The sequence below is a fragment of the Pyricularia grisea genome, chromosome VI (assembly GCF_004355905.1).
Source record: "Pyricularia grisea strain NI907 chromosome VI, whole genome shotgun sequence".
NCBI classification, from domain to species: Eukaryota; Fungi; Ascomycota; class Sordariomycetes; order Magnaporthales; family Pyriculariaceae; genus Pyricularia; species Pyricularia grisea.
The window spans coordinates 201303-226423 of NC_044974.1; the positions used below are offsets into that span (position 1 = coordinate 201303).

Here is a 25121-nt window from a genome sequence, read left to right on the forward strand (position 1 = left end):
ATGCATTCTTGTCTTATTTTCTGTTTGAAATTCCAGTGCAGTTCCGCGCTATGAAGAAAAAAAAAAAAAAAAAAAAAAAAAACGCCGGCTATATATATATGCTCCCAATTCCAAACTTGAATAAATATTACCAGCATCCACCAAAAAAAAAAAAAAAGGCAACTAACAATCTTTCGCCCAACGAACACTCTTCCTGCTTGCCCGTCTCGCAACAATTTCATCGTCCCGCCCCACAACACCCAACTCCCTCACTCCTTCACGAGCAGCTGCCACCCTCGTCTCCCTCTGGTAGCGCATACCTTCGTCCTCGAGCTTCCACTCCCACCGCGCCCGCTCGACCACGTCCCCACCTCCACGCAACCTAGCCCGCCACCCTTCGGCCCACAGCCACGCGATCCTTGCCACGCTGCCGCGCTTGGGCGACGTCTTGGCCGTCTTGTCGCCTGGTTGTTGCGCCGAGTTCATCGACACCCGCCGCGAAGAACACTCGGGCGACGTCGCGTTGGACGACGTGCCGGTGCTGTGCCTCTGCGAAAAGTTACCCCTGTCGCTCCCAGCCGCCGCCGAAGGGGTATAGGAGTGCGTGGTGGTGGTGGTGGTGGTCGTCGTCGTCGTCCGCAGCGAGTCCCTGAAGCCCATGCTGCGCGTCAACTCGTGCCGCCTGCGGACCTGTCTCGTCCTATAGCTGGCAGTCGACGGGTCCGAGTCAATTGGCACCTCTTCCCTGATTATACTGATGATGGTCACCTTGGTGACGGGTGCCGGTGGCGGCGACGGTGGTGGTGACAGCGGCAGCGGCAGTGAGACGTAGCTAGCCATGGGACTTCGGTTTGGACTCCTTGGTGGGATTATAGGTGGTCCCTGGAGTACGGGCGACGTCGGCGACCCGGAGAACAGAGCAGCCGGCACCTCGAGGCTTGACGAGCGACGAATTTGCAGGGGTGAGGGCACGGGCGAGGGCAGCGGCGTGAATAAACTGGGCGATGGGGTCCTGCGTGGGGATTTTGGCGGTATGGCAGGGCCTGGTCCAAAGTCGTCCATGAACAAGGCGCGTGAGGGCATCTCAATGACAGGGGACAGCCGCCGGAGAGACCGTTCTGGTCGTATGGAGCTTGCGGATGGCGTCCGCCGAGGAGACAGCGGCGGAATTGGAGCAAACATCTCGTCGTCGTCGTCGTCGTCGTCGTCGTAGTCAGTAGAGAACAATTGACGGCTTGGCGGCCCAAGACCCGACGATTGTGCGTGTGATGGTGACCAGGTCGGTAGTAAAGGGCTTCCGAACGGCGATCGCAGTGGCGACCTAGGTGGAATCGAGGGACTTCCAGACGGGGTCCGTAATGGCGACCGAGGTGGAATTAAAGGAGCCATTTCATCATGGTTATCATCATCGTAATCATACAACAGCTGACGACAAGGCATCCCTAAACGCGGCGATCGCGTGCGTAGCGGTGAACAAGGTGGCAGTAGAGGGCTTGCAGATGGGGTCCGAAGCGGAGACCGTGGCGGGATCACGGGGCTTGCGGATGGTGTTCGCAAAGGTGACCTGGGCGGGATTGGAGGCGCCATTTCATCGTCATCATACAATAGCTTACGGCACGGCAGCCCAGGACGGGACGGCAGCACAGGAAGTGGCGGTGGCGTGCGGAGTGGCGACCGTGGCGGCAGGGCAGGGCTCAGGGACGGCCTTCGCAAAGGTGACCGTGGCCGAATCGGAGGGGCAGCTTCATCTTCATCGCAAACAAGCTCACGGCACAGTAGTTCAGACCGTGGCGGTGGCGTGCGGTTTGGCGGGAAAACAGGGCTCTGTGACGGCGTTCGCATAGGGGACCTTGGTGGAATCGGAGGAGCAACTTCATCTTGATTATAAACCTGCTCACGGCGCGGCGTTTCAGGCCGTGGCATTGATATGCGTAGCGGTGAGCTGAAAGGTAGTGCCAGGCTCGGTGACGGCGACCGAAGTGGTGATCGAGGAGGGGTAGCAAATCCCGGCGAGGGAGTCCGGCGCGGAGAGCGCGGAGCGGGTGATGGGGTACGTGAAGGGGGCGAAGGTTCCGCCAGATTGATTGAGGGCGTCCTCGCGTGCGAATGAAGCAAGAGGTGTGCCGGCCTACGCCGCCGTGGCTCTGTTGCAGCCGGGGGCCGGTTGGGCAACGCATGCTGCCCTCCTCGGCCCGCGGCATCATCAGTATCCACCGAGCGTAATCAAGCGGCCTTTCCTAACAGCGAGCTGCGCTCATTTTCAGTCTCCTCACGGCCGTACGTCGGATCGTCGTAATAGTATCCCTTGTTCAGATCATAAGAAGTAACGCCGGGTGACTTTTTGGGCGCCGCGTCAAGCACAAAGCTGTTCCTGTTGCTGGCCTCGCGGATCGTGCCGGCGCTGTCAAGGTTGCCCGTTGGGCGCGATGACGCCTTCACGGGGACAAAAACTCCGCTGACGGGACGACTGCGCGTCACAGGCTCGGTGCTGCTGTCGGCCTCGGCGGCGGGCTTCTCAAAGACGCTGCGCATCCTCTGGAAGATGCTGCCGGGGGAAGAACCGGCGCCGACAGAGTTTCTATGGTTGCCAACAGCTGCTGCGGGCTGGGCTGCAGGTGCCGACGGCAGCGGTTTATCCTGGGCGGCCACTTTAGCGCTCTGGAAACTCTCACGGGCCGACGACTTTTGCGAACTAGGGCCGAACGGGTCAAAGTTGGAAACCTCGGAGACGTTGCGAGATCGGCCATAGTCAATCGTGGCCTGCGAGTAGTTCCTGGGCCTGTTGCTGTAATCGAGACTGGCGCCTGCTCCCATTCCTGCCAGATAATCCTGGTGCTGACCTGGGACGGCGGGCCAGCTCTCCCGGATAACAGGTTCGCGGTTGTCCCTTGCCAGGGCAGAGTGAATGGGCGACGACGGTGCTGAGGATAAAGTGGTCTGGCTGTGCATAGACATTGGCACCGAGTCGTTGCGCGAATGCCAGGGCGTATTGGTGACATCCCGGGGAGCGTACATTGAGGGATCTACGTCTTCCTCCGGGGTCTGTAGCTGTTCGTGCTCTTCGTGCCCTTCTTGTTGCTGAACACTGCTGGTGCTATTCTCTCGCGAGTGGGATGCAGAATTAGGGTGCTCGGCCTCGGAACCTTGCAGCCACGACATGGGCTCATGGTGCGGCGACTCGTGGCCGGATAACTGCTCCCTATGCATGTCAAAGAAGGACGTCTGTGGGGTTGTCCGCCCGATCGAATACCGCAACGGGGTTTCAGCCAATTCCTTGGGTGCATGGCGGCTATCAGCCAGACCTTTGCGCGGCGTCATCGGAGACTCCTGCCTCAGTGCAAGCGGGCTGATATCGTGCATGTGGTCTGCGAGGTTGGTAGGGACAAGCAGCGGTGTCACTTGTCTAGCTGCGGCAACGTCCAGGTTTGTGGGAGCTTCGAGGGTCTTCTGGGATTCAGTCTCGGCGTCGACAGTTGACTTCTCTACACTGCTGGATTCAACGGGCGTAGAGAATACTGGGCTTTGAGGAAAGTATTCAGGTGAGTGTTGCAGAATCTTTTGCTCAAAGGCATCGACTGGGTCTTGTACAGGTGCAAGCACGGCGGGCACCTGCTTTTCCTTGGGGAGAACATCCTTGAACTCTTCGGTCTGTTCAGTGGGTGCCGAAGTGGCAGCCATTGCATCCTGGGTTTGCGCTTGAGCCATGTCGACGGAGCTGTGTGCAAGGCTCTCGTCGTCAGTTTCATCATCGAACAGATCATGTGCCCCGTCGACCGTGGTCATGCCTTCTGCTGCCGCGGGAGTTTGTTCGACAGGACTGGCGGAGAGTGATTCGGTTGCAGTGGATTGCATCGGTGTCGCGAAATCATCTTCTGAAACGTCCTCTGGGGCATAATGTCCAGGCTCCAGAGACAGCTTCTCACGGTGCGATTGAGTCGGAGCTGCGGCCTCGACTTGGGCCTGCTCTTCATGCGCGGATGGAGATGCCTCGTAATCACTGCCATCATATAACGGTTGAGTTTCGGCAAATACGGCTGGCTGATCCTTTTCCAATGCCGGTTCCGATGCTGGTTCCGATGCTGGTGTTAACTTCCCAGCATCAATCGAATCAGCAGCAACTTCGTCCTTAGCGACCAGCTCATCGTCCGCATGGACCGGTTTCTGGTCCTCCTCAACAATATGGGCTACTGGAACGGTGGCGACCGGGGTTTGAGAACGTGAAACCGACTCCCCCAACACGGCGTCCACTGATCCTGTGTGGGCGCCGACACCGCTCGATTCGGCCGAATCAGTCTTCTCACCCTCGGGCTTGTCATTGACCTGTTGCTCACTGACCTCCGCAGCGCCGGTGTCGACGGCCGTGGGATCATGGATCTGGTCTTCGAAACGAAAGGACTGCTGTTGCGGTGTGGCTTGATCGCGAAAGTCATGCTCGGACTGACTGTCGTCGGCGTCGTCGTCACGAAAGTCAGGCTCGGCGTCGTCATGATACTCTTCCCTGTCGATCGGGGTGTATTCGTCATCAGTTCCAAGCATGTCTCCCTGTCCATCGAGCGAAGCCTGACTCAGCTCGTCGGCCAGGCTGGATCCCAGAGCCGAAGGCTTCACCGGTGAGACGGGAGTTTGGCTGACAGTGTTGTGCATCTTGGGCTGCGCAGCCTCAAAAGTTTCCTTGTGCGTCTCTTTGCTTGTGGCCTCCGAGCGGTACTCAACGGCTCCACCTTTCTCTGACTCGATCGCTGATAGCGGCTGCTGCTCAATGGGAGTGATGAGCTCCGCCGCGGCGGTCGAAGGTCCCCTCGAGTGTTTGGCACGGCCCCTGCGCTCCATGATGGGCGTGGTGGGGGTAGGTCCCAAAACAAAGGTTCGAGGGCCACCTATGGGGGTGGGGTCGTTGGCGATGTAGTCCAGCATTGCTCCACGGGGTGCGTTGTTGAGTTTAGACGGGATCTGGATGACAGGGCGAGTCGTCGACATGGGCGTCGGGACACGGCCGAAGTTCGGTGAGCTGGAGCCGGTGGACATGGTGCCGGGGATAGGCGTCCTCGGTGACAGTTGGGAGCTGATCGGGCGAGAGGAAACGGTAACAGTCTGGGTGGTGTTGGCAAGGCCGCTCGACATGGTGCCGGGGATTGGGGTGAAGGGTGAGAAGCGCTCGCTTTCTGGCCTTGAGCGGACCTCGACGGTTTGTGTCGTGTTAGCTGGTCCACTTGACATAGTTCCGGGGATGGCTCCGTTGGACATGCGGCGCGCCCTGCTCGGTTCGGCAGCAGACGTGGGCGGGGATGGAGGTTGGTTGGGCTTGGGTGATGTTTGACTCTCTGATGCCGGGGCCTGGGCCTGAGCCTGGCCGTCAACAGACCCCTCACTCTTGGTGAGGTCCCGGGCCGAGTCGGCTGTGGCATCATCTGCTAGACTCTTGGACACGGGCACGAAGTCATCCAGCATAGGCTCCTGGAATTCAGAGATGGAAAACTCGTCCGGTCCAGAGCCATTGTCGACTAGGGGAGCAACATGGTTACCGCTCAGGTTATGCTGGAGCATCGATTCCTCGCCAGAGTTCTCACTGTTTAATGTGGTGTCTGCATCCAAATCTGGGACAGATTCATCCTTATCTTCGGCGACGCTAAGTTCAGCTTGAAGATTGGCAGCAGCTGAGTATTGCTCCTCATTATCGATGTGCCTTTCACCAGCCCGGCTGGTCGCTGGTGTGGTCGGGGCTGATGCTTCGGCGCCGACTTCTGTGGGCTTCTCAGCGGGGGCGGTCTTGTCATCTTTGACCTCATCCACTACTTCGTCTCCTTGGGCGGCGTCCTCGGATTTATCAATCGTGGAATTGCTCTCAACATCATGGATTGCCAATTTTTCGTCCTCCAAGAGGCTTGTCTCGCTCAGGGTGACACTTTCGTTGACAGCCAGTGCTGACTCCAAGTTGAACTCTTCCACTTTCATTTTGTCGTCAACAACAATGTTGTCTTCAGCTGGCGTTGCGACCGGAGACTGGCTCGAAATGATCATGTTTTTGGATTCTTCAACCAGGTCGCTGTCCCCGTGTGAAGAGACATCCCCATCTTCAGCTTTTAATACATCACTGCTGTCTTTCAACGTTATCATTGTAGCACTCTCCGCCTCGGATTCGCTTTCATCGCCTCTCTTGCCGTCGAATTCCATGCCACTGGGCAGTTCATTGGCATGGTTCGTCGCATCTTGCAGGGCGGGGAACCCTTGTGACGTCGGCGCAGTCTGGGCTGTCTCTTCGTGATCGCCGTTTGGCCCGTGTACATCCTCTGCAGGGACGTTCGAGGTTTGCACGGACGCGGGAGCTGCTGTGGTTGGTTCGGGTTCGTTTACTTCCGGCTGCTCAACCTCGTTGGGATGGACAGAGGTTTGGACGACTTCGGATGCGACAGCTTTAGGGCCTTTCAAATCATCGGCATGTATAGGGACTGATTCGGCCGATTGATGTGTCTCTTCCGACGCCGTGGGTTTGGTAATCTCTTCATCACCTTTACCATGGTCGTCGTGGGCCATGTCGGGTGTTTTATCGTCGTCCAGACCGGGCTCTGTGGCAGGTTCGTCTACTTTAGTAGAGCTGGCGTCTGGGTCTGGGCTTTCAAGTTCATCACTGTTGCCATCAACGTCTTTCGTCTGGATTTTGGCATCCTCTTTGCCATGGTTATCCTGCGGGGAAGTGCTGACTTCAGATGTCGCTGTTCCAGGCTCAACGAAATCGGTATCTTGACCCTTGTCGGCGACATGTGTATCGATATCTTGACCCTCCTCGGAGGCATGTGTATCCGAAGTCGGTGCCGGAACAGCTTCTTCCGGCTCGGGTACAACAGTATTGCCGTGGGGCTCTTTGGGCAGTTCGCTCCCTTTCTGCTCAGCGTCCAAGTCGCGTATCACTAGTTCCTCCTCCAAGTCCTGAATTTCATCAGCTTCAGCCGTCTTGACAGGTAGTGTGGCAGAATCCGAGTATTCAACAGCTGAGTGCGTGGTAATTTCGGGCTGCATCAACTCAGCCTCAGTTATTTTGGCTGTCATCTCGAAGTCTTCATGAACCTCGGCTGATTGCTTGGCAGACTCTTCATATACTTCGTGGACAGAAACGTTGGTTTCAGGTAATTGGGGCTCATCTACCGCAGAGGTTTCTGGGCCCTCGGCTTTGATGGTCGTCACCTCCTCATCTAAGTTCTTGATGACAAGCACGGCTTCTTCTTCTTCCTCCTCCTGGGCCAAGTTGGCAGTCGAGAGGGATGGTTCAGCAGTCATCTGCTCGCCAAGGGTAATGTCTTTCGAGACAATCTCGGCCTCGGCGGGAACGACAATGTCACGAGACGCCTCGACGTTCCCAGTCTCGGCTTCGCTCTTGTTTGCCTGTTGTTCCCTCGCCACGAGTGACTTCATCTTTGAACCCCAACTGCCAAAAAACGACTTCTTTTCATTCCCAGATGTCTCGGTTTCCCGCGGCTGCTCAGGGGCATCATTCTCTGGCTTCTTGTCGGCTTTCCCGGCCGTGACATCCACAGGCTGGATCTCTTCCTCTTCCTCTTCCTCTTCCTCCGAAAGCACCGAAGTCCCGGCTGTGCCGACAGAGACCGCCCTTGATGAAGCGTCAGTCGGCGCGGATGTTGTCGAGGAGGCGTGGTCTTCCACGGTAGATTCAACAGACAGACGATCGATGGAATTCCCTTTGGTAATTTCCGCATCAAGGTCTCTGGGCTGAAGCAGTTCTTCATCGGACTCATTAACGGTCTTGGCTTCCATGGACTCAGTAGCGACAGGCTCTTTCGAGACTGTCACATCAAGGTCTCTGGGCTCAATCAATTCACCCTCGGGCTCAGTAATGGTCTTGGCCTCCGTGGGCTCAGTAGCGAGAGGCTCTTTCGAGACTGCTGCATCAAGGTCTTTGGGTTCAATCGCATCAACCTCGGACTCGTCAACGGCCTTGACCTGGATCGTGTCGGTGTCCAAAGCCTTAGTCTCCTGATGCGCCTCCTCAACTGGTTCAGAAACAGCCTTTGCTTCTACGGTTTCATCCTTTTCAGCCTTGGCCTCCTCCATGATGACATCCTTAGCCATAGCCGCCTCGGGGGCTGCCACCTTGGGCGTCTCTTCGGGGGCCTTGGTATCTTGAATATCCAAGCCACGCGCCGCTTCCATGGTCTCAGGAGCCTTGACATCATTGTTATCCGAGCTCTTTGCCGCTTCCTCGGTTTCAGGTGCCGACGGCTTACTGTTCACTACTGCGGCTCCAGCTGCCGCACCCACAGCTGCAACTGCCGCCGCGACGGGAAACGCGCGACTGTTACGGTCGCCTCGGGCGCGTCTAGGTCTGGCCGGTGCCGTTGGCAATGGAGCCTTCATCTGCTCATCAATCATGCGGTTGATCTCCTGTAATGGGTGCAGATCACAAAAAAAGTCAGTCAGTCCGTTTCTCATCTCCCGGAGCCCAAAAAAAAGGGTAAACAAAAGATGGGTAGATGGAGGAAGAAGAAAAAAAGAAAAGAAAAAAAAAATCACTGCGCACCTTTCGCTTCTCCTCCAACTCAGCCAGCCTCCTTTCCCCATCCTCAATCATGCGCTGCGCCTCAGCCTCGACCTCGTCCATCTTGCCGTCGGCCTGCTCCTCGACCTCCCTGGCGTCGGCCTCGAGCTTGGCCCTCATGTCCTCGTCGGCGCGCATCTTGGCCTCGGCGCGCTCCTCGTCCTCGCGCCGCCTCCTGGCCGCAATCTCCTCATCCTCGCGCCGCCTCTTCTCGGCGATCTCCTCGTCCTCGGCCCGCCGCCGCGCCTCGAGCTCCTCGGCCTCGCGTTCAAACGCCGCCTGCAGAGCCTCGACGGCCGCGTCGCGCTCCTGCTCGAGCGCGTCGAGCTTGGCGTCGTGACCCGAGTCGTTGAGCGCCGCCACCGTCGCGTGGATCTCGGCCAGCGTCTCGTTCATCTGCGCCACCAGCGCCGATACGTCTGCCGGCATCTTTGCGGTTTTTTTTTTGTGGTTTTCGCGGGGCTAGCTCAGCCCCGGGAGACAAAAGAATAATTTTTATAGTGTAGAGATGTGAAAGGAATGGTGCCAGACGCTTTCTCGTAAAGAGAGTATGTGATTACTGCTTTTTGGTAAAGGTTGAATAGTGAAAGGAAAAGGCTTGTTCTCGTCTGTTCTTTGGCCTCTAGGGGGAGAACTGGATCGGGTCCAGCCGTGGTGAACTCAAGGTTAGGAAATAGAGAAGGTGAGGAAGAAAAAAAGAAAAAAAAAAGAATGAAGGCCAAATGAGTACCGTCAGCACCGGCACAGGACCGAAGCAAAGAACGGAATTGGTATACAAAAGTTTATGCAAAGCAATAAACAAAGGAAATATAGACCTAAATCAAGGAAATAATTCAGAGAGAACAACCTGGTAGTGGGAAAGAAGAACGGATGAAAAAATAACAAATCCAGAAAAAGATGTTTGCCACAAATCATGTATAGTAGTAAAAGATAACGATACCTTGTCAAGGGTTTTCTGGTTCTGGTTCTACCTAATTCCCCAACAGAGGGCCCGGACCGCCTAGAGGGAGCTCGTTTCCAACGTGCGACCTCAGGGGTGCGAATAGGTGGTATTGTTACAGTAGGAACCCAGTCCTGTACCGTGGTATTCGTCAGGGTAGTATTTTTGTTTTCAGCGAGCCCTCGCCGAATAACTAATAGTAACTGCTGGTGTTTCCAAAAAAGAGCCGGGGGATGAGCATTGGGGCGGGACGATCAGGTACAGCTGGTAGCAGGCGACAGAACGACCCGCTTGAAGGTGAGAAAATAAAATAAAAAGGGAGAACCGGATCCGGGACGACGTGGCAAAAGAAAATGAGCGACTGCCGGCTTCAGGCCCTCGATTGTCTGTCTCGCAGGACAGTAAATGGTTTAAACTTGCCGGGATGTGCGTCATGCGTTACTAGATGGGGATCCCTTTCCTCCTTCACTAGAAGGAGAGAAGACGTCGTCGGCTAGCTTTGTCATGAGAGCGATAGAAACCATTTCACGACACGAAAATAATAAAAAATAATAAAAATAATAAAAAATTGAGCAGCCACCGACAAAAAGTTGCACACTGAATGAACTCGTTTCGAGCTGGCTGGAACCATCCTAAGCGACGATTGACGTTGTATTTCGACATGGAAAATTTCTTTTTTAGAGTTGGATACCAAGCCGTCGCCAACATGGAGATTTGACAAGCGATGACAGCTCAGGAAAATAATACGACGTTGTTTGGGATAGCCTATAGTGAAATGCCCAGCGCTGTGGATACGATCGAAAACGTCTAGCACCCGGAAGAGGTAACAAAGTGGGTTATCGGCCGACAACAGGCAAAATAAGGTACGGAAGAAACGTCGACTGTGCGGAGTTTACGTAGCAAGGAAGCCACAACAACCCCTAAACCGCACGACTCCTTAAACCACATGGGTGAGTTTCTTTTCTTTTCTTTTGATGAATCTAGCCCCTTTCAGAGTCGTAACAATGATAAAATGATGAAGTGACATATATACCAACTACAGCCCAAGTCTTGACAAATAATCGAAAGCTGCATCGTGGCATCAACTGGAAAATATATATACGTGGTAGGTATATAAATCACCCAGACCCTGTCGCAAACTAAGCCATGACACCTCGACCAAAAAAAAGTCCAAAAGATCCAGAAATCATGCGGGTGGAGGCGTGTCATTCTGCTTTTACTCTGCGGGGCGGGTTACAGAGCTTTGGTTTCATCTTTAGGCCCAGAATAATGTACTGTACTGTAATTACACACAACATTCCACGGGATGCAATTTTGCAGTCAGATGGGAGACACTTGGGGAACTAAAGTAGGTAGAAATAAAGCTGGTGCTCGCTCACTCGCAATCGGTTTTTCTTGCACCAAAGCCATGAGGTCCGAATCTTCAGCGGAAGGTAGGTTGCAAGAACCAGCCGTGCTAAGGTGAACGAACGGTGTGCTTACGTGCCAAACTTTGATTTGCTCCGGTGCCGTGTCACAATCGGATCCCATGGCTTGGCGATTCATCGGCATTCGTCGTGACGAGAGCATCGTGGTGGGTGGAGGGTCACCCACAGCAACTGTGCCACAACGACTCCATCTAATCACAGCTACAATCGTACTTTAAAATAAACGCGAATCAATCTATCAAGGAATCGAAGATATATACGACAATATGTAAAGCTAGCTATGAATTTCAAATTGTATATAGAGAAGATGTAGGAAAGATAAAACCGGTAGATATGACGGTCCAAGACAAAGTTGGTTGCCGACAACGGAAGAAAGCATCGCTGGCTTTGGTTGATTTTGAAGAGGCGACAACCGTCGACTAGATGATAAAGATAAGGAAAACAATAAGAAAAAATAGACAGATGCCACACGCTCCCAATGATAACCGAGTCACGCAAACCCAAGACATAGAAAAAAAAAAAACTCAAAAAGAACATAGAACAGAACTCGCGGGGAGTTGAGTCCGATTTTATTCCGACTCAACTCACCTCGCCATCTTCGATGGTGTCGCTTCATGGAACAAAAGAATTAAAGTGCCATGTTTCGGTTCGTCGTTCCTCTTCAGCAAAGCAGACGTAGGTTTTTTTTTTTTTTTTCTCTCTCTCTTTTTTTTCTTTAATCGTCGTTGGTTATTGCACACGGTTTCTCGATTCCCGAAGAGTGGCATTGCGAAGCAGTCCGGCAGAGCAGGTCTATGCGGGTTGTTCATCTTCCCCCCATCTACGCTAATCCCCAATCCTTGATTTTGCAAGTCGTGCACTCTCATATCCGACCCAAGTTGGTTTTGCCGGCGTACTGTGTCCGTTGCCTGAACTGCTCGCGGAAGCCGATGCGGTTGAAGGTGCCAAATGCAATTGCACCGCAAAGTCCAACTGTCCAGATGCTAGTGACGATCAAACCGACAGGGAAGATCATGATCGAGACGCCCGGTAGGACAAAGGCGATGGTGCCATTGGCAAGCATCTCGAGCGAGCGGTCGACGGCCATGTTAGCAACACCGAACTCGGACATGACGGTGCTGTCGGCAAAGACGCCGGCCACAAAGGCGGCCTCGTTAGACGAGACGTTCGTGCTAACGGTCTGGCCCGCCTGGTTGACGGCTGAGAGTGTCACGACCGGCATGACGAGTGCTTCGATCGCAGCCCTGTTGTTTTCCATTGTCAGCATTTAGACAGTCTGGTAGGATCACGGTGAAGCTACCGTATGGAGAATCGGTCGCAGCAACGCAGGGGAAAAGAGCCATCTACTCACATGTTCATCGTCACCTCCATCTTGTTCTTGTCGATTTGGCCGGCAAACATATATGTCTGCAGCAACGTGATTTGTTTTTGTCCATTATCGCGCCTCGAGACCGTTTTGTTCCCCGAGGACTGCTGGATCGGAGCCACCGACGCACCCTGGTACGCCAGGCTGACCTGGATGTTGCTCTGCGGTATGCCCGCAAAGTCTCCCGATGGTGTGCTCACTTGATACAGCCTTAGGTCGGCCTCAAAGGTGCCGGTGGAGTTGTTCAGGGCCGGCAGGTTGTAGCAGACGCAGGCGCCGGTAGGGTTGGTGGCTGATGACAGCTTAAGCAGGGCCTCTGTGCACTTCTGGTTCGCCAGCGTATCCCAAGCCGTCATGTTCATGGTGCCGTTGTTGTTCATGACAGCGCTAGTCGTCTGCCTCTTGGTGATGATATGCGCCGGTTGGTCTTGGTTCGCGCCAAAGTACTCGACTCTCCTCTCCAGGTCCCGGGGCAGCAGGTTCTCAATCGCCATGACCTCGTAACCGGCCTGCACCATGGCCGCCAGCATTGAAGCGGACAAGACGGTTTGCCAAAACATATTGTTGTCGTTTCCGAAAAGGCTCGAGTAACAAAAAAAAGTCCGAGTCGTCGCCGGTGCGAGATCGTTTGATCAATCGGATTCGGTGTTCCGTGTTCGCCCTGATGTCGATTCCTAAGCAAATTCCCCTTCCCACGGTTCTCAAATTGTCCGTCCGGCGGTTGGGGTCAAAATCCTCCAGAAACCCTTGGAAACGAGTGTCGGTTTATGTCGTATCCGCTCGCCACAGGCTGGAGGATGGCGAAGAGCGAACAAAAGGAGCGAGGTTACTCGATTTTGAGTCGAAAAGGGTTTCCGTCAAGGATGAAGAATTGAATGGGTCCTGCCCGAGAAGGGTAGAAGAATTAGATGGATGGACACAAGATAAACCTCCGCTGGCTTGTTTCCCAACGGTGAAGTGATGATTAATTAGTGCAGAAAGATAAAAAGGGGGGAAGGACGAACGAACAAATGCAAGGCCAGACAAAAAAGCCAGAATCGGGACGTCAAGGGAGGTTCGGAAGAGATTAAACGAGAGAGGTACCAGTGGTTGAAGGGATCTGCCCCATTGCAAGGGATGTGGTGGTTATGGATCCATCAAGGAGTGGAAACAAGACAAGAAGGCGATGGCACAAAGATAGATAGAGATCACGTTCTGGGCAGGCAGCGTACCCCTGGTGCAAAATGTGCTTGCGATTGCACAGCTGGGAGATGCCAAGTTGTTGGCACCACAATGACCTGACTTTATGGCAGGGTGGACCGGCGGGAGCAAGAGAAACGTCTCAGGTCCTCAGCGATAATGAGGGTTAGGCGGTTAGGGCTGTCAATCGAGCGAGGATGGCTTGTCCAAGTAGGAAACAATAGCACAAAAACAAAATGCCCTCTTTTTTTTCTCCCACACACACACACACACACACATACGCACACTCTTCCTACCTACCTACTGTATGTTTCTTGTGGGCAAGGACTTGTGGGCAAGGAATTGTCGCATGCAGCCTATAACGAGAGACGAGGGAAGCCTGAGCAATTGTGGAAGAAACACAGGGGATGCAAACAGGGGTGACCCACAAACACAGGGGTAGACAAGCAGTATTAATGCTTCACGTAAGTGTGTGTGGCTTGGTGGTGGTAAGCCGAGAAGGGTGGCAAAGACAATTATGATTGGCCTCTCGGCCTGTACCGGTCAGAGGCTCTGCGACGAGGTGGTGGGGTTGAATTGGTTCCTGAGCCTTTTAGCGGCAGACTGAGACGGGTGGAACCGGTTCGAGTGCGACACTAAAAGTACAACCTTAAGGTAGGCCGCACGAGACCTTGGGGCCAATAGCTCTGACTAGAAAAGGTTGTCTCCAAGCTGTCAAGCATTTGATCTTACCGGTCTATAGTTAGAGCTTAAAGTCATGAATCTGGTGAAAAGATGGATAAATCAATTACTACATCGACAATCTCTCAAAGTCGATTTTGACGCACCCAGTGTTTGGATCATGCCTGGTACTTTTGTAACGCATCGTGGTAAGAGCATCCACCCACCTGCCGCCTAGGTACCCTATCCGTACGGTGTAGCACAGTACGTACCTAGGTACCTACTATAATAGGTACGTACCTAGATTTTGGAGTGTCCGAGGGTGGGTTACTTCCCCCAGTAGCCAGAAGAGAAAGAATGCTGTGGAGCACACACGGGAAAGGGCTCGATTGGATTACGAGGACCAAGGTGCAGCGACGGCTATGTGATTGGTCAGGAATAGCCCGGGCTTGGGCAGGAACCAAGACGCTTTCGACCCATGGCGCATGCCTGCGGGACAATAGTTCCTGGCCAGTCAGCTCCTGCGAACCGGCATTCGTATGCACTTGCATGCGCTGGGGTTCAGTTTGGCTGGTTCTGCTTCTTCCGCATTTTGCAGCACGCGCCACATCCCGAATCGCAATGCTCAACTGCAAAGCAAAGCAAATCAATCGAATACTGAGCGCTAGTAATTACCGCGACGTCAAGGACTCTCGGCGATGGGTATCCAATATCGCTTTGGTTTTGACTCCAGGAACTTGACCAAACCAACCCATTTCAGCGACCGGCTAACCGTTACGGTACAAAGTCGGATCGGCTGACACTCGTAGGGGGGGAAAAACGCAGACGGATTGATCGTGCCACATATTGTATGTTGAGGGATTGGATTCGAACTGTTCCATACTGGTCGATCCAACGAAAATTGAGACGAGGTTACTGGTTGATGTTCTGTAATACATTACTGTACTGTAAGTAAGTGATAAATTTCCGATACTGCCTGGTCGCTTTGTGCCAAAACATCAGACGATGGGAAAATGAGCGAGGACGTGAGGTACGTGGTGTGAAACCCTAGCGATCCTGAAACCCTACCCTTGCAATCAAGCGTCGCAGGGCGTCGATCCCCCCTCACAACTGGCACGACCGCAGGGAAAGCTGACAAGAAAAGAAGAAGAGGGGAGAAAAACAAAAAGTCGATGTATGAATAGGTGCAATATGCAATGACACTTTTGACGTCTTGTCTAGCCCTGCAAATTCTGTCATTAGTGAAAATCGTGAACAATTCAGTAATTCAAAAACTCGCGTGTTGGTTGGTCAGGCTCGGCTCTCCAAGGATAAGTAAGTACCTGCTGCGTCCCAGACCCTCGAATTTCCCATCTACTTACCCTCGTCATCAAGATCGAAAAGCGGCGTAAAGATTTCAGCAGATCACAAGATTGTACCGCCACCAAATTTTGCGGCTTCATGCCGTTGCTCAACAGCAGCGCCGCGACTTTGCATTTAATCCGCCAACCAGGGTGCCTAGTCCTGATTGATAACCTCTTTGTAGTATCTACTTCGTACCTACTGTAGAGCTTGCCAGCCAAACCAGAGCTGTTTGCCACAAAATTGCTCAGATGATGCAGGGAGCGTTACTACGTCCAATGTATATACCGTACTGTAGGAATAGCCGGTACTTTAATTCGCCCTGCCTTTATTTGCCAGGCACATTTTGAACCTGAACCCCCGCAAGTCAGCAAGCAATTAGTGTTATTTCCTGATTGAGTTACCGCCGCGAATTCTGGTCGATCGACTTTCCAAATGTCACTAAAGACGCGGATACAGCCAATTCGTACATTTTGACTACAAGCAGCCCCTTGCCATCGACACACACCTTATGGTTGCTGAAATATCGCCTCAGGGAATAGTTCTATGCACCCTCATCGTTACGTCAGCCTCCATTTATCATCCCATCTCTGTTCCTGTCTCTCTTTTTTTTTCCTTGCAAAGGCAAAGGGCCATACCTCAAAGCTGATCCCGACAGCACTCCATGTATCCGAGCATATCGTGTTGACTATGTCATGTTCCTCCTCTTTTTGCTCGCGACATTTCTTCATTCCAATTTCGAAACAAAAATCCAGCCAGCGAACAATGCGAAACCACGACATCCCGCGTGCGATAGTCATGTCATCCTGATCACTCCTTGTAAATTTGTAATCCACTGGATAAATACATGAGAGAAATTCGGACATGAGAGGAAGATGTTGAGATGGGCAAGCTCAAAGAGTAGGATATCATTTCTTGGCAATCTCGCTAAAGCTATTAGTCCAGCGAGGATACGGCCACCGTTACTTTGCCAAGCATGCAGACGCGTACAATTAACCTACATTTTCCGATAAAAATTTTCACTTCACTCAGGTAGCTCGGTAGGTATGTATCTGACATAGGCAGTTAAATTTAAGGGTCACTACTGTGGTAACACGTGGACATTTTAAACGGTACAGGGCCACGTGAGTGTACACATGTACCAACGAAAGTAGAATGACAACGCCCAGTTGTCCTTCATAGCTTGCATAGTAGTGCAATGTTGTAATATAGTAGTTGAATTTAGATCTCGCAAGTCGAAGGAGGCGCGTACATAGAGGTCCATACGCTGGAGTAACCTTCGAACCCATGGGGCTCGGCTTTCGGGAAAAATCATCATACTTCCAACCTTCAAACTTTATTACAACAAGCATCTGACAACTGCTGCTAACCAGTCGTATGTCTAGAAAATATCTCAAACCGCTGAAACCTCGTTGCCATCAGCTGCTTCAATTCCAGCAGTGGCCCGGTTGCGTTCTACTATACAAGCCGCCTCGCGATTGCCATTACCGCTCTGGCTACCCAAACTTTGATGCGGCTTTCCTGCTCTTGTCATCTCCGTGGGATCATCATAGAATTCACTACAATCTACTGGAGCTCCTCTGATGATTGAAAATCTCCGATGGACAGTTCTAACCAATGTGCGCACCCATAGCTCGAATACGCACCAGTCACCTGTCATGGAACGGGTGCGTCCCTCTTCAAAAAAAAAAAAAAAAAAAAAAAAAAAAAAACGAGGGGAATGGATTGAACAAGATGCGCAGCGAGCAAAATCCTGGTCCAGATCTCCTGTTTTCCTCCGTTCACATGAAAACATTCCAGGCCATTGTGATAGGGGACCAACGCAGCGTCCCCGGCCACAGTATGTTCACACCCATCAATCCCTTGTCGGATATAGGTGCCAAGCTTCAATTTCTTCGTTCTCGGAGGCACTGGGATGCCGCAGACTGAGTCTACATAGCGTCTCTGATCGTATATTGGCAACCTGCTAGATCGTCATGACGTAGACAATATCGCCCTGATGCGGAATGTTTGGAATGGGCCCGGTCTCCTGCCTTGACTCCCTGCGATGGCATTGACAGTCAGCCCATCCCTCGACTGGCCTGTTCGCCCTTGAGAATTAGACAACGGCTTCTAGTGATGTCTCTAGACCGCCGGCCCAACATTGCAAACTGTTGGACTCCCCCGAAATGAAGGTCTCGTCTCTCCGATCTGTTCAAGCCCCTTCATGATAGTCTAGTTTTGACAGATGTGATAGGAAGTACCATGTGTGTTCTTTGCGTCTTTTATCCGCTTGAATAAATTGCAAGCCTTGATGTCTACATCGCGATGAGTGTATATATCCCAGCGCAATAGTATGGAGCACTTATCCCTTTAAGTATGGTGTAAACGATGATCTCTTGCAACTGCATGCAGAGTCGATGCAGGATTGAGACTGCTGCTTTCATTACCCTGCTTATTTTTGTTGCCCTGGAGTAAGCTAGTCTGGGCTTGCAAAGTGCGCCAAGAAGAGGTAAACACCATCTCATACCTTACTGCCCGACTGGCCACTGCATTTACTTTGTGATCACTCGCTAACCTGTTCATGCATCTACATCTGGCTTTGGCTTTATAAAAGTACTAGCTTACATCTGCCTGCGTCCCCGATGCTGTTTAGCTCAGAATTATGATAAATGCCAACAGAAATTCTTCAGGAATATGTAGCTTTGAATGTCTGGATAACAAAATCTACATGGCAAAGGAACTGCCTTTTTTACATTTGGAATATTCAATGGCTTCCTATTCATAGATGCTGCAATCCAGCCTACTCCGACCAGAAACAAATTCTTCCCTGGTTTTACACCAGCAAAAAGTCGGAAACGGCATCGACCTTCTCTGCTGCTTTTGCCACCTCGCAGGCCTCCAGGGTAATAAGTTCAGACCCTTCTTGGCAACGTCTTTTTGTAACATCGTGGAATATTATCGCGCAAGAAAAGCCAGCTTTAGAAACCGAGGATGGCCTTCAACAAATCGGTGACGAGCTTGTTGTTTTTTTGAAAAAAAAGTCATTCCGGCAATCCGCTATTTGACATTCGGTGCTATAAAGCTAGGCTGGTCGTCAACTGTTTCACCTCCTCCTTCTTAGACCAATAGCCTGTCCTAGACGACTAAGTTTCATCTCATTAGTTTGTTCTCTGTTTCAACGTCCACCACATCGCAATCTGACTCGACCTTGGGCTGGAAGTCGCCATGAGTGGAATTTTTTTTTCATCGTCTTGAGTCTTGAGTCTTGACACCTGCTCCTTTATCAGGCTCACTTTCATCCTTATCTTCAGACTCGCGTGGCGAGTCGCGGATCTTTAACACCGCCCCGAGCAGAGCCAGTTTGCATACTTGCGGTTCAAGCTCTGCCATCGTCATGTATATCCTCCCCGTCGAGGTTTCAGTTTGACCGTGCTGTCGTGAGCCCAATCTTGACGAAACAACCCCTGTGCTAACGTTGCGTACCCCCTGTTCGGCACCCCCCCTGTTCGGCACCCTGAAAATCTAACAACGAAATGCCTACTTTTATAAGCTGATTTAAATATAAAATTATCAACGGACAAAAATACAATCGTTTTCACGCTTCTCCGGTTCATTAACCTCTTCTTCATCAGCTAAAGGTTCCAAATTTTCTATATCCTTTTCCTGCAATCCAATAATGTTCTGTTTGTTAACCAAAAGCTCGTTTGGATCCGGAACCACCCTCCTCCTTTTAACCGGCCGTATTGCCTCCAGTTGTGCTTCCAATAAGCTGATTTTTTGCTGGGCGCTAGCCAAAAGGGTATCTTTAGCTTCGAAGCTTTTTTGGACTTTTGCAAATAAAAGACGTGAAGTAGCGTTGGTTTTGTTGGATTGGGAAAGTTTTTGCAGTTGAAATCGGACATTTCGGGTCGTTTTAGGGGTTTTCCAAATAAGTAAAGACGGATCGTTAATTTTTTGGGCTGGGCTTTCCGGTGTTTTATCCCTTTGCAAACCGTTGTTTTTATCTTTTATAACGTTGGCATTGCTATTTTCTAACAAAAAAGGGCTTAAAAGTGGTTTAACCAAGTTTACCGGCCATAACCCCGTTGTACGCCAACCAGATTGAATGGTTTTTGCTATAAATGCTTTTAATCTGGCTTTTCGATAACAAAGTAGGAAATTTCGTTTTCCAATAATTGTTGAACAGCAAAATTGGCTAACAAATCCAAGTTGACGTCGATAAGCTTCTTTTAACGGCCCAAAAACCGATAGATCCAATGGTTGGAGAACGTGTGACGAATGAGGGGGTAAATATAGGAGTTGAATATTGTTTTGCAAGCAAAGAAGCATAAATTCGTCCGTTATATGTGATCCATGGCCATCCAAAACTAATAACCGCTTTTCAGGGGTTAAAGGTTGGGTATACGGAATAAACACTTTTTTTAACCATTCGATAGCCGTTTCGTTATTTGTCCACCCGTTTTCGGTTGCGTGAAATTTCCAATTATCGAAAAGGCTTAAATCCGTCGGAAACCATTGTTGTTGTACGTTTTTTCCCTTAAATATAACAAGGGGAGGGAGGGCAACGCCCGTAGCCGATATACATTCGATTATAGTCGTCCAACCCCGCGTTCCGGGCTTTTTCCGTTGCAACGGCCGGATCCCGTTAAGCCCTAATACCAGGCCGTTAGATCCTTTACCTTCCATTATACCGGTTTCGTCCATATTCCAACGGTTTTCCGGTTTAATAGCGTTAATAACCGGGTTCGTAATATAAAGCCACCAAGATTTAATTACCTCCGTAGTAGCGCCATTAACCCGGGCGTTATCTATTCGACGGGGCCTTTGGGTCTTAAGGATTGGATAACGAGCCAAAAAACGAGTTATCCAACGTTTTCCAAGGCCTTTTGTCTCTCCGGCGGCTTGAAGAATTCGTTCGGCAAAAAAGCGTAATTCTTGATGCGTTGGCGGAAGCCCTAAAGCTGTTTGGGTAAGTACCCAATCAGCCAAATGCTTTTCCTGTTCCGTAGAAAGCCTTTGAAAAGGGCTTTGTGCTTTTTTATAAGCTTGAGAACCTTTAAGTCGACTTTGAAGTGTAGACCTAGGTATTCCCCATTTTCGGGAGGTTTTTGCAATTGGATTGCCATTATTGACGTCGTTAATTGCAGATATAAGCTGTTTTTCAGTATATTGCTTCATTGGAAAATGGAGAATCAAGATTAGAAAAAAGTAAATCCAAAAGTGAAAGATTCATCGAGATATTTATAATAGAAGTTGGAGGATAAAAATAAAAGTGTTGTTATTTTTGGGTGCCGAACAGGGGGGGTGCCGAACAGGGGGTACGCAACGTTATATGGGGGCAGCTGTTGTCTAAATAGACTCATGCTAGTGGCTAGGTGCTTTTGGCGTGAATTTCTGGCCCAGTGATTACTGATTGTTTGAAAACCTGAATCTGCATGTGGAATATTAGGCACTGTATAAGCTTCCAGGGCTCGCAGTCCGGGTATTCATATAGGCTTGGAAAATGCGAAAGCAGAAACAAGGTAGGAACTTGCAGAGCTAGGTTTGACATAGTAGAATGCCCATCTTGGTGTTAAGTGAAAAATGATGGGGGTAGGACCATGCCCCCTTCATGTAAAAGGTAGGCAGATAGGCAAGCAAGTAGCTGCAGAAATCCCATTGATTTGTATGCATTCCCGTGATTGAACTTGAGACTAGTGCCAGATTTTAATATCTTTTCTTTTTTTTTTTTTCAAAATGTATTCTTCGATATTTGGGAGAGTACTTACTGGCTAGTATTACTCTTGGGGCATTTTCCTGGAGTACCTGGAGCAGGATTTTGTCGGAACCAAGAATCTCGTCTTCCTGGAAGTGTCCCTCAATACAAAGAGGGTACAGAAACTATGTCGGTGTTCAGGGCAAGGACCTCGCCTGGATGAAGATTCAAATCACCTTCATTGCGACTTCTCGCCATTGGAAACTTCTTGGACCCCCTTTCCGGGTTTCCCCACAGGATGCGTTGTTTCTGCCGCTTCCAACGAATGATGAGGACGATCAACCTGCAATAGAGTGCTCGTCTCGACAAGAGATGGTTTGATCGGCTCGATGTTCTTATTGATTGTGTTGCAACCACTTGGGACTGTAGGTCAAGTCATGCCGGTTGCAGAGCAATACAAAGATGTTAGATCTTCAGTATAAGATATCCTTCCTCGGATAAGATAAAATGTCCCGCTGGAATAAGGTCTGTGTCGTGCTCTGAGAGAGGTAGACGATCCCGCAACCGAAAACTCGAATGAGAGCTGCCACTTTGTTATCGATTGTGGTAGTGTTTACGGTTGTGAGTCCGTACCATGCGATGCATCTCATCCTTCACTCCCTGGAACAAGGCTCCTTTCACTTTGAACATACTTGAGATAATCTGTTGTTGTTTTTTGTCGAATCGAATGAGACGCCCCCATATCTGCAATTGGGCGTTGTCATCACACACCAGTGACTTGATGATTCCCGTGCAATGAAGTGATGATGTTCAGAACTTCCAGTCTGCGAAGGGCTTTGGGCGTCGAGGCGGAGGAGTGACTAGGGCACATGGTTCCACATTGCCGTTGATGAACTTTGTCCACGGCAGGACTTGTCGATGCAAGCCGAGTCTTGAGCCGCTCTTGGCGCTGGGCTGGCTCGACTCCTAGAACCACGCGCTGGTACACAATTTGTTCAGATCTGGACGGTAAATGCCCGCATTCACCTCGGTGTTTGTACTGATGAAGTCTTGGACCGACCCGTCCCGCTCTTTCTGTGCAACTTGAAGCCTGACAGACAGGAGCCGAAGGTTGCATTCTCTGGGATACTGCCTATGACCATAATTGAATGTTAGCTTGAACCAGTAAATTGAGACAAAATTGCGAGTATTGTCAAAGAGACTATGCTTACGTTTGAGCACAGGGGCCGGGTGCCATAAAGAGCACTCGTTTGCCCTTCTTCCCCGCGAGACGTATGTCAACGACCCGGGTGAACAGCAGAGACTCTTGCAAGTTGCAACATTTCATACACCGCATCGGCATAGCGGCGTCGGCGGGATCCTGCATTTCTTTGAATATATATCCAGTTCAGGGGACTGTCATCACTCTGCAATCTGAGTGCATCGACTGTTTTGGATCCTGGCCGAGCCTCCGCTTCCCTGAGGCTCCCCTTGATGTTCTGTCTCACATAGCTGCGTGAATGCCTTGAACTCAACTCCCTGGAATGCCAGCTTGTTGCGTAGAACAGACGAGCTCATGTCCTTGATGTCGTCAGAGGTATGAATAATCTGCCATAAAAAGTAGTCCATCGAGAGGAACGGCAGCAGTCCCACCAAACTCATGTTGAGAGAGGTAGCAGTGTCCTTCGCCCATCCAATAATCCGGTGAGAAGCTGAGAATTTGTATTGCGTCGGAGTTGCCGTTGGGATTGTGAAGCTGCTCAAAATAGAAGGGATGTTTGGTAGGGTCGTTTCCCCCAGGGGTGTAGCCAGTTCAGACATATATAGTAGTAGATAATTTGCGTAAAGGACGTCAATGCCCTCGACTCATATCATTTCTTTGGAGAGTGTGGGCTTTTGAATGCTCAATGTCGAATAGTACGGTTTGCAAGGCAAGTTCGCACCACGACTGATTATCAAAAACGCGGTTTGGAAATCTGAGTTCGCCCTTTCAAAGTTTCCACAACCTCGAATGGTATCTGATAGTTTGTTGCTGGCGTTTTGAAAATGGAAGTTGCATTGTGACAATGTGAGCAGCGAGTGCAGTAAGCCGCTGCCTATTACATGAAGTCCTCGTATCGATGGCCATATCTGAGCTCCTCCCTCATGGTCGTATGCGGCGGGATCTTTTCCCGAGGCGAGACTTGGCTGCCATTTTGCAAGCGCAGACATGTGTCTATGCCGCATCTCATGTCAAACAACCCGCGTGCTTGAGCGTCAGCTGGGACTGGGTGTCCGGAATGCTCGTCAGAGCGATGAGAGCCTGGACTCGAGGATGGATGTGCCACTATTCCCAGCCAAGAGCAGCTAATTCCTTGATGGGATTTCCCATGTCCTCCGGTGGATAGGACAAGTATATAGGCAGTGACGTAGTCAGTACGAGGACTGAGTCATCCCGTCAAAGCTATTCGGGTTTTCAGCGCTGCCAGTCGCCAGTTTACCCTTTCGTGAAGAACAGAAGTAGAAAAATAGGATATATAATGCACCAAACAGGTCCTTGGTATGGAATGCACCGTAAAAGTGGCCTTGCCATCTCGCTTTCTGATAACCACATGTTCTCTTGGTGACTCAACTGCTGCCACTTGACCAGGTAACGTACAACTCTTCCCTTGGTCACTTGATGAGTAGGATCTGTTCGAATATCTGTGATAACATCTCCGTCTCCGGCGGTAGGTGTTTCTCTTGGGTTGTAGGAATCTGCTTTCTCCCAAACGAGCCCTCTTTGGTAGCGGTAGTGCAGGTGACAAATAGGCCACGGATATGCCAGGGTGGATGCGAAAGCCAGTGGGCAGTTCCAACTTGCCCACGCGAACCGGCACTTTGAACGGGCCGGTTTGCTGTTGGGAGTACTTGCGTGGAGGCTCGCCAGGCAAATAGTATCCGGCGATGTAGTCTCAAGTACACCATGTCATGAACGTCATATTGGAGTATGCGGCCTCAGCCTGGGTTTGGCCTGACTTTTGATTTCTTGCTCGTGCGGATCTTGGGTCAATGCTGCCTTGGTGAACGATCTTGCGTTGTTTAGGGAAGAACTTGCTTGAGAGAAGAGGGAAAATAGGCGATTCGAGGATGTACAGAACGTCGTTTCATGCCTCTGCTTTTCCTTTCTGTGCTCTATCTTGTTCCCTCTTCTGTCCTGTTCTGCAGCTTCCTGAATCTTGGTGTAATTTCGCTGCCTCCGGACACCTTGTTTTGGCTTCAGCTCGACAGTTCAGCTATTTCCATGATGTCATCTCGGGTTGATGGCCTGCGCTGATCTCGATACAGGCGGAAGGTTGAAAAATGCGGAGGCCGATCATGGTCCGTGAGTTCGACCATCTGTTGCTCGCTTGGCTTGGTATCTTGGCTTTTATATCTGGGATGCCCCGGTCCTAAAGTACATATTTGACCGCAATGTTTGCCATGGTTAGCAGATGCGGCGGCGTGGCAGTTTGTTCTGCGGCAAGCTGGTGTAGGTTTCATTGTCAAGCACCTTACTTACGTCGGCTATGAACTGCAGATGTTTGTTTGAAGCTTAATATGAGGAAATGGAAAGCCACTTTTCGGCCTCTCAGGCTCGCAGGGAGTCAAATGGGGGTAAAGTTGGCAGGAAAGCAACTTTAGCAAGCTTGGTTTGACAGTGTGGAAACAATCAAGAAAAGATTCATGATTTGCCGGAAAGGTAAGCCAGTCAGTGCATCGTTTGCGCCGTTTGTATTGGTGAATGACTGGTGAGAGCAAGGTGAACCGTTGCAATCTGCCTCTCTAAGCAAGGTGTGGGGAAACTCCAAGTCAATCAACAATCAACTGGCCACTTGAGATTTAGGAGCGGCACTGCTGCTTTTGAAAGTTTGACCAAGTTGGAGAGTAGTTGCGAAAGCGGCAGCGTTTTATTTGTTGGTGGCGAGAATGATGCTGCTGACTTCAGAGGTACGCAGTAGGTAAAGGTTGGGTCGGGTAGGTAAGGTAGGGTCGAGTAGGTAAGGTAGGCATGTGTATGGATTGCC

At 51.0% G+C, this 25121-nt stretch overlaps 3 protein-coding genes across 3 annotated transcripts; all 3 read right to left on the reverse strand.

Moving 5' to 3' along the window:
• Positions 1-162: 162 nt before the first annotated feature.
• On the reverse strand, positions 163-8956 carry PgNI_11173 (uncharacterized protein; the record flags this gene model as incomplete). The annotated part of the gene is made up of 3 exons (XM_031131146.1): positions 163-2162; positions 2253-8373; positions 8510-8956. The coding sequence occupies 3 exons, from the start codon at positions 8954-8956 to the stop codon at positions 163-165; spliced, it is 8568 nt and encodes a 2855-aa protein (XP_030977005.1).
• Positions 8957-11527: 2571 nt separating this feature from the next.
• Positions 11528-13732, reverse strand: PgNI_11174 (uncharacterized protein). Its single transcript, XM_031131147.1, has 3 exons — positions 13269-13732; positions 12246-13142; positions 11528-12138 (listed from the first exon to the last, which is right to left on the reverse strand). Exons 2-3 carry the CDS (start codon positions 12818-12820, stop codon positions 11757-11759), a joined length of 957 nt encoding a protein of 318 aa, XP_030977000.1. The 5' UTR covers positions 12821-13142; positions 13269-13732; the 3' UTR covers positions 11528-11756.
• Positions 13733-22083: 8351 nt separating this feature from the next.
• PgNI_11175 (uncharacterized protein) lies at positions 22084-22483 on the reverse strand (the record flags this gene model as incomplete). The annotated part of the gene is made up of 2 exons (XM_031131148.1): positions 22084-22249; positions 22329-22483. The coding sequence occupies 2 exons, from the start codon at positions 22481-22483 to the stop codon at positions 22084-22086; spliced, it is 321 nt and encodes a 106-aa protein (XP_030976999.1).
• Positions 22484-25121: the final 2638 nt, after the last annotated feature.

Excerpts from the sequence above, each read along its gene's own strand:
- PgNI_11174 (XM_031131147.1), bottom strand. The coding sequence starts at position 12,820 with ATGTTTTGGCAAACCGTCTTGTCCGCTTCAATGCTGGCGGCCATGGTG. Across the intron at positions 12,139-12,245 it reads ATGGAGGTGACGATGAACAT|GGCTGCGATCGAAGCACTCG; the intron begins GTGAGTAGATGG and ends GGAAAACAACAG.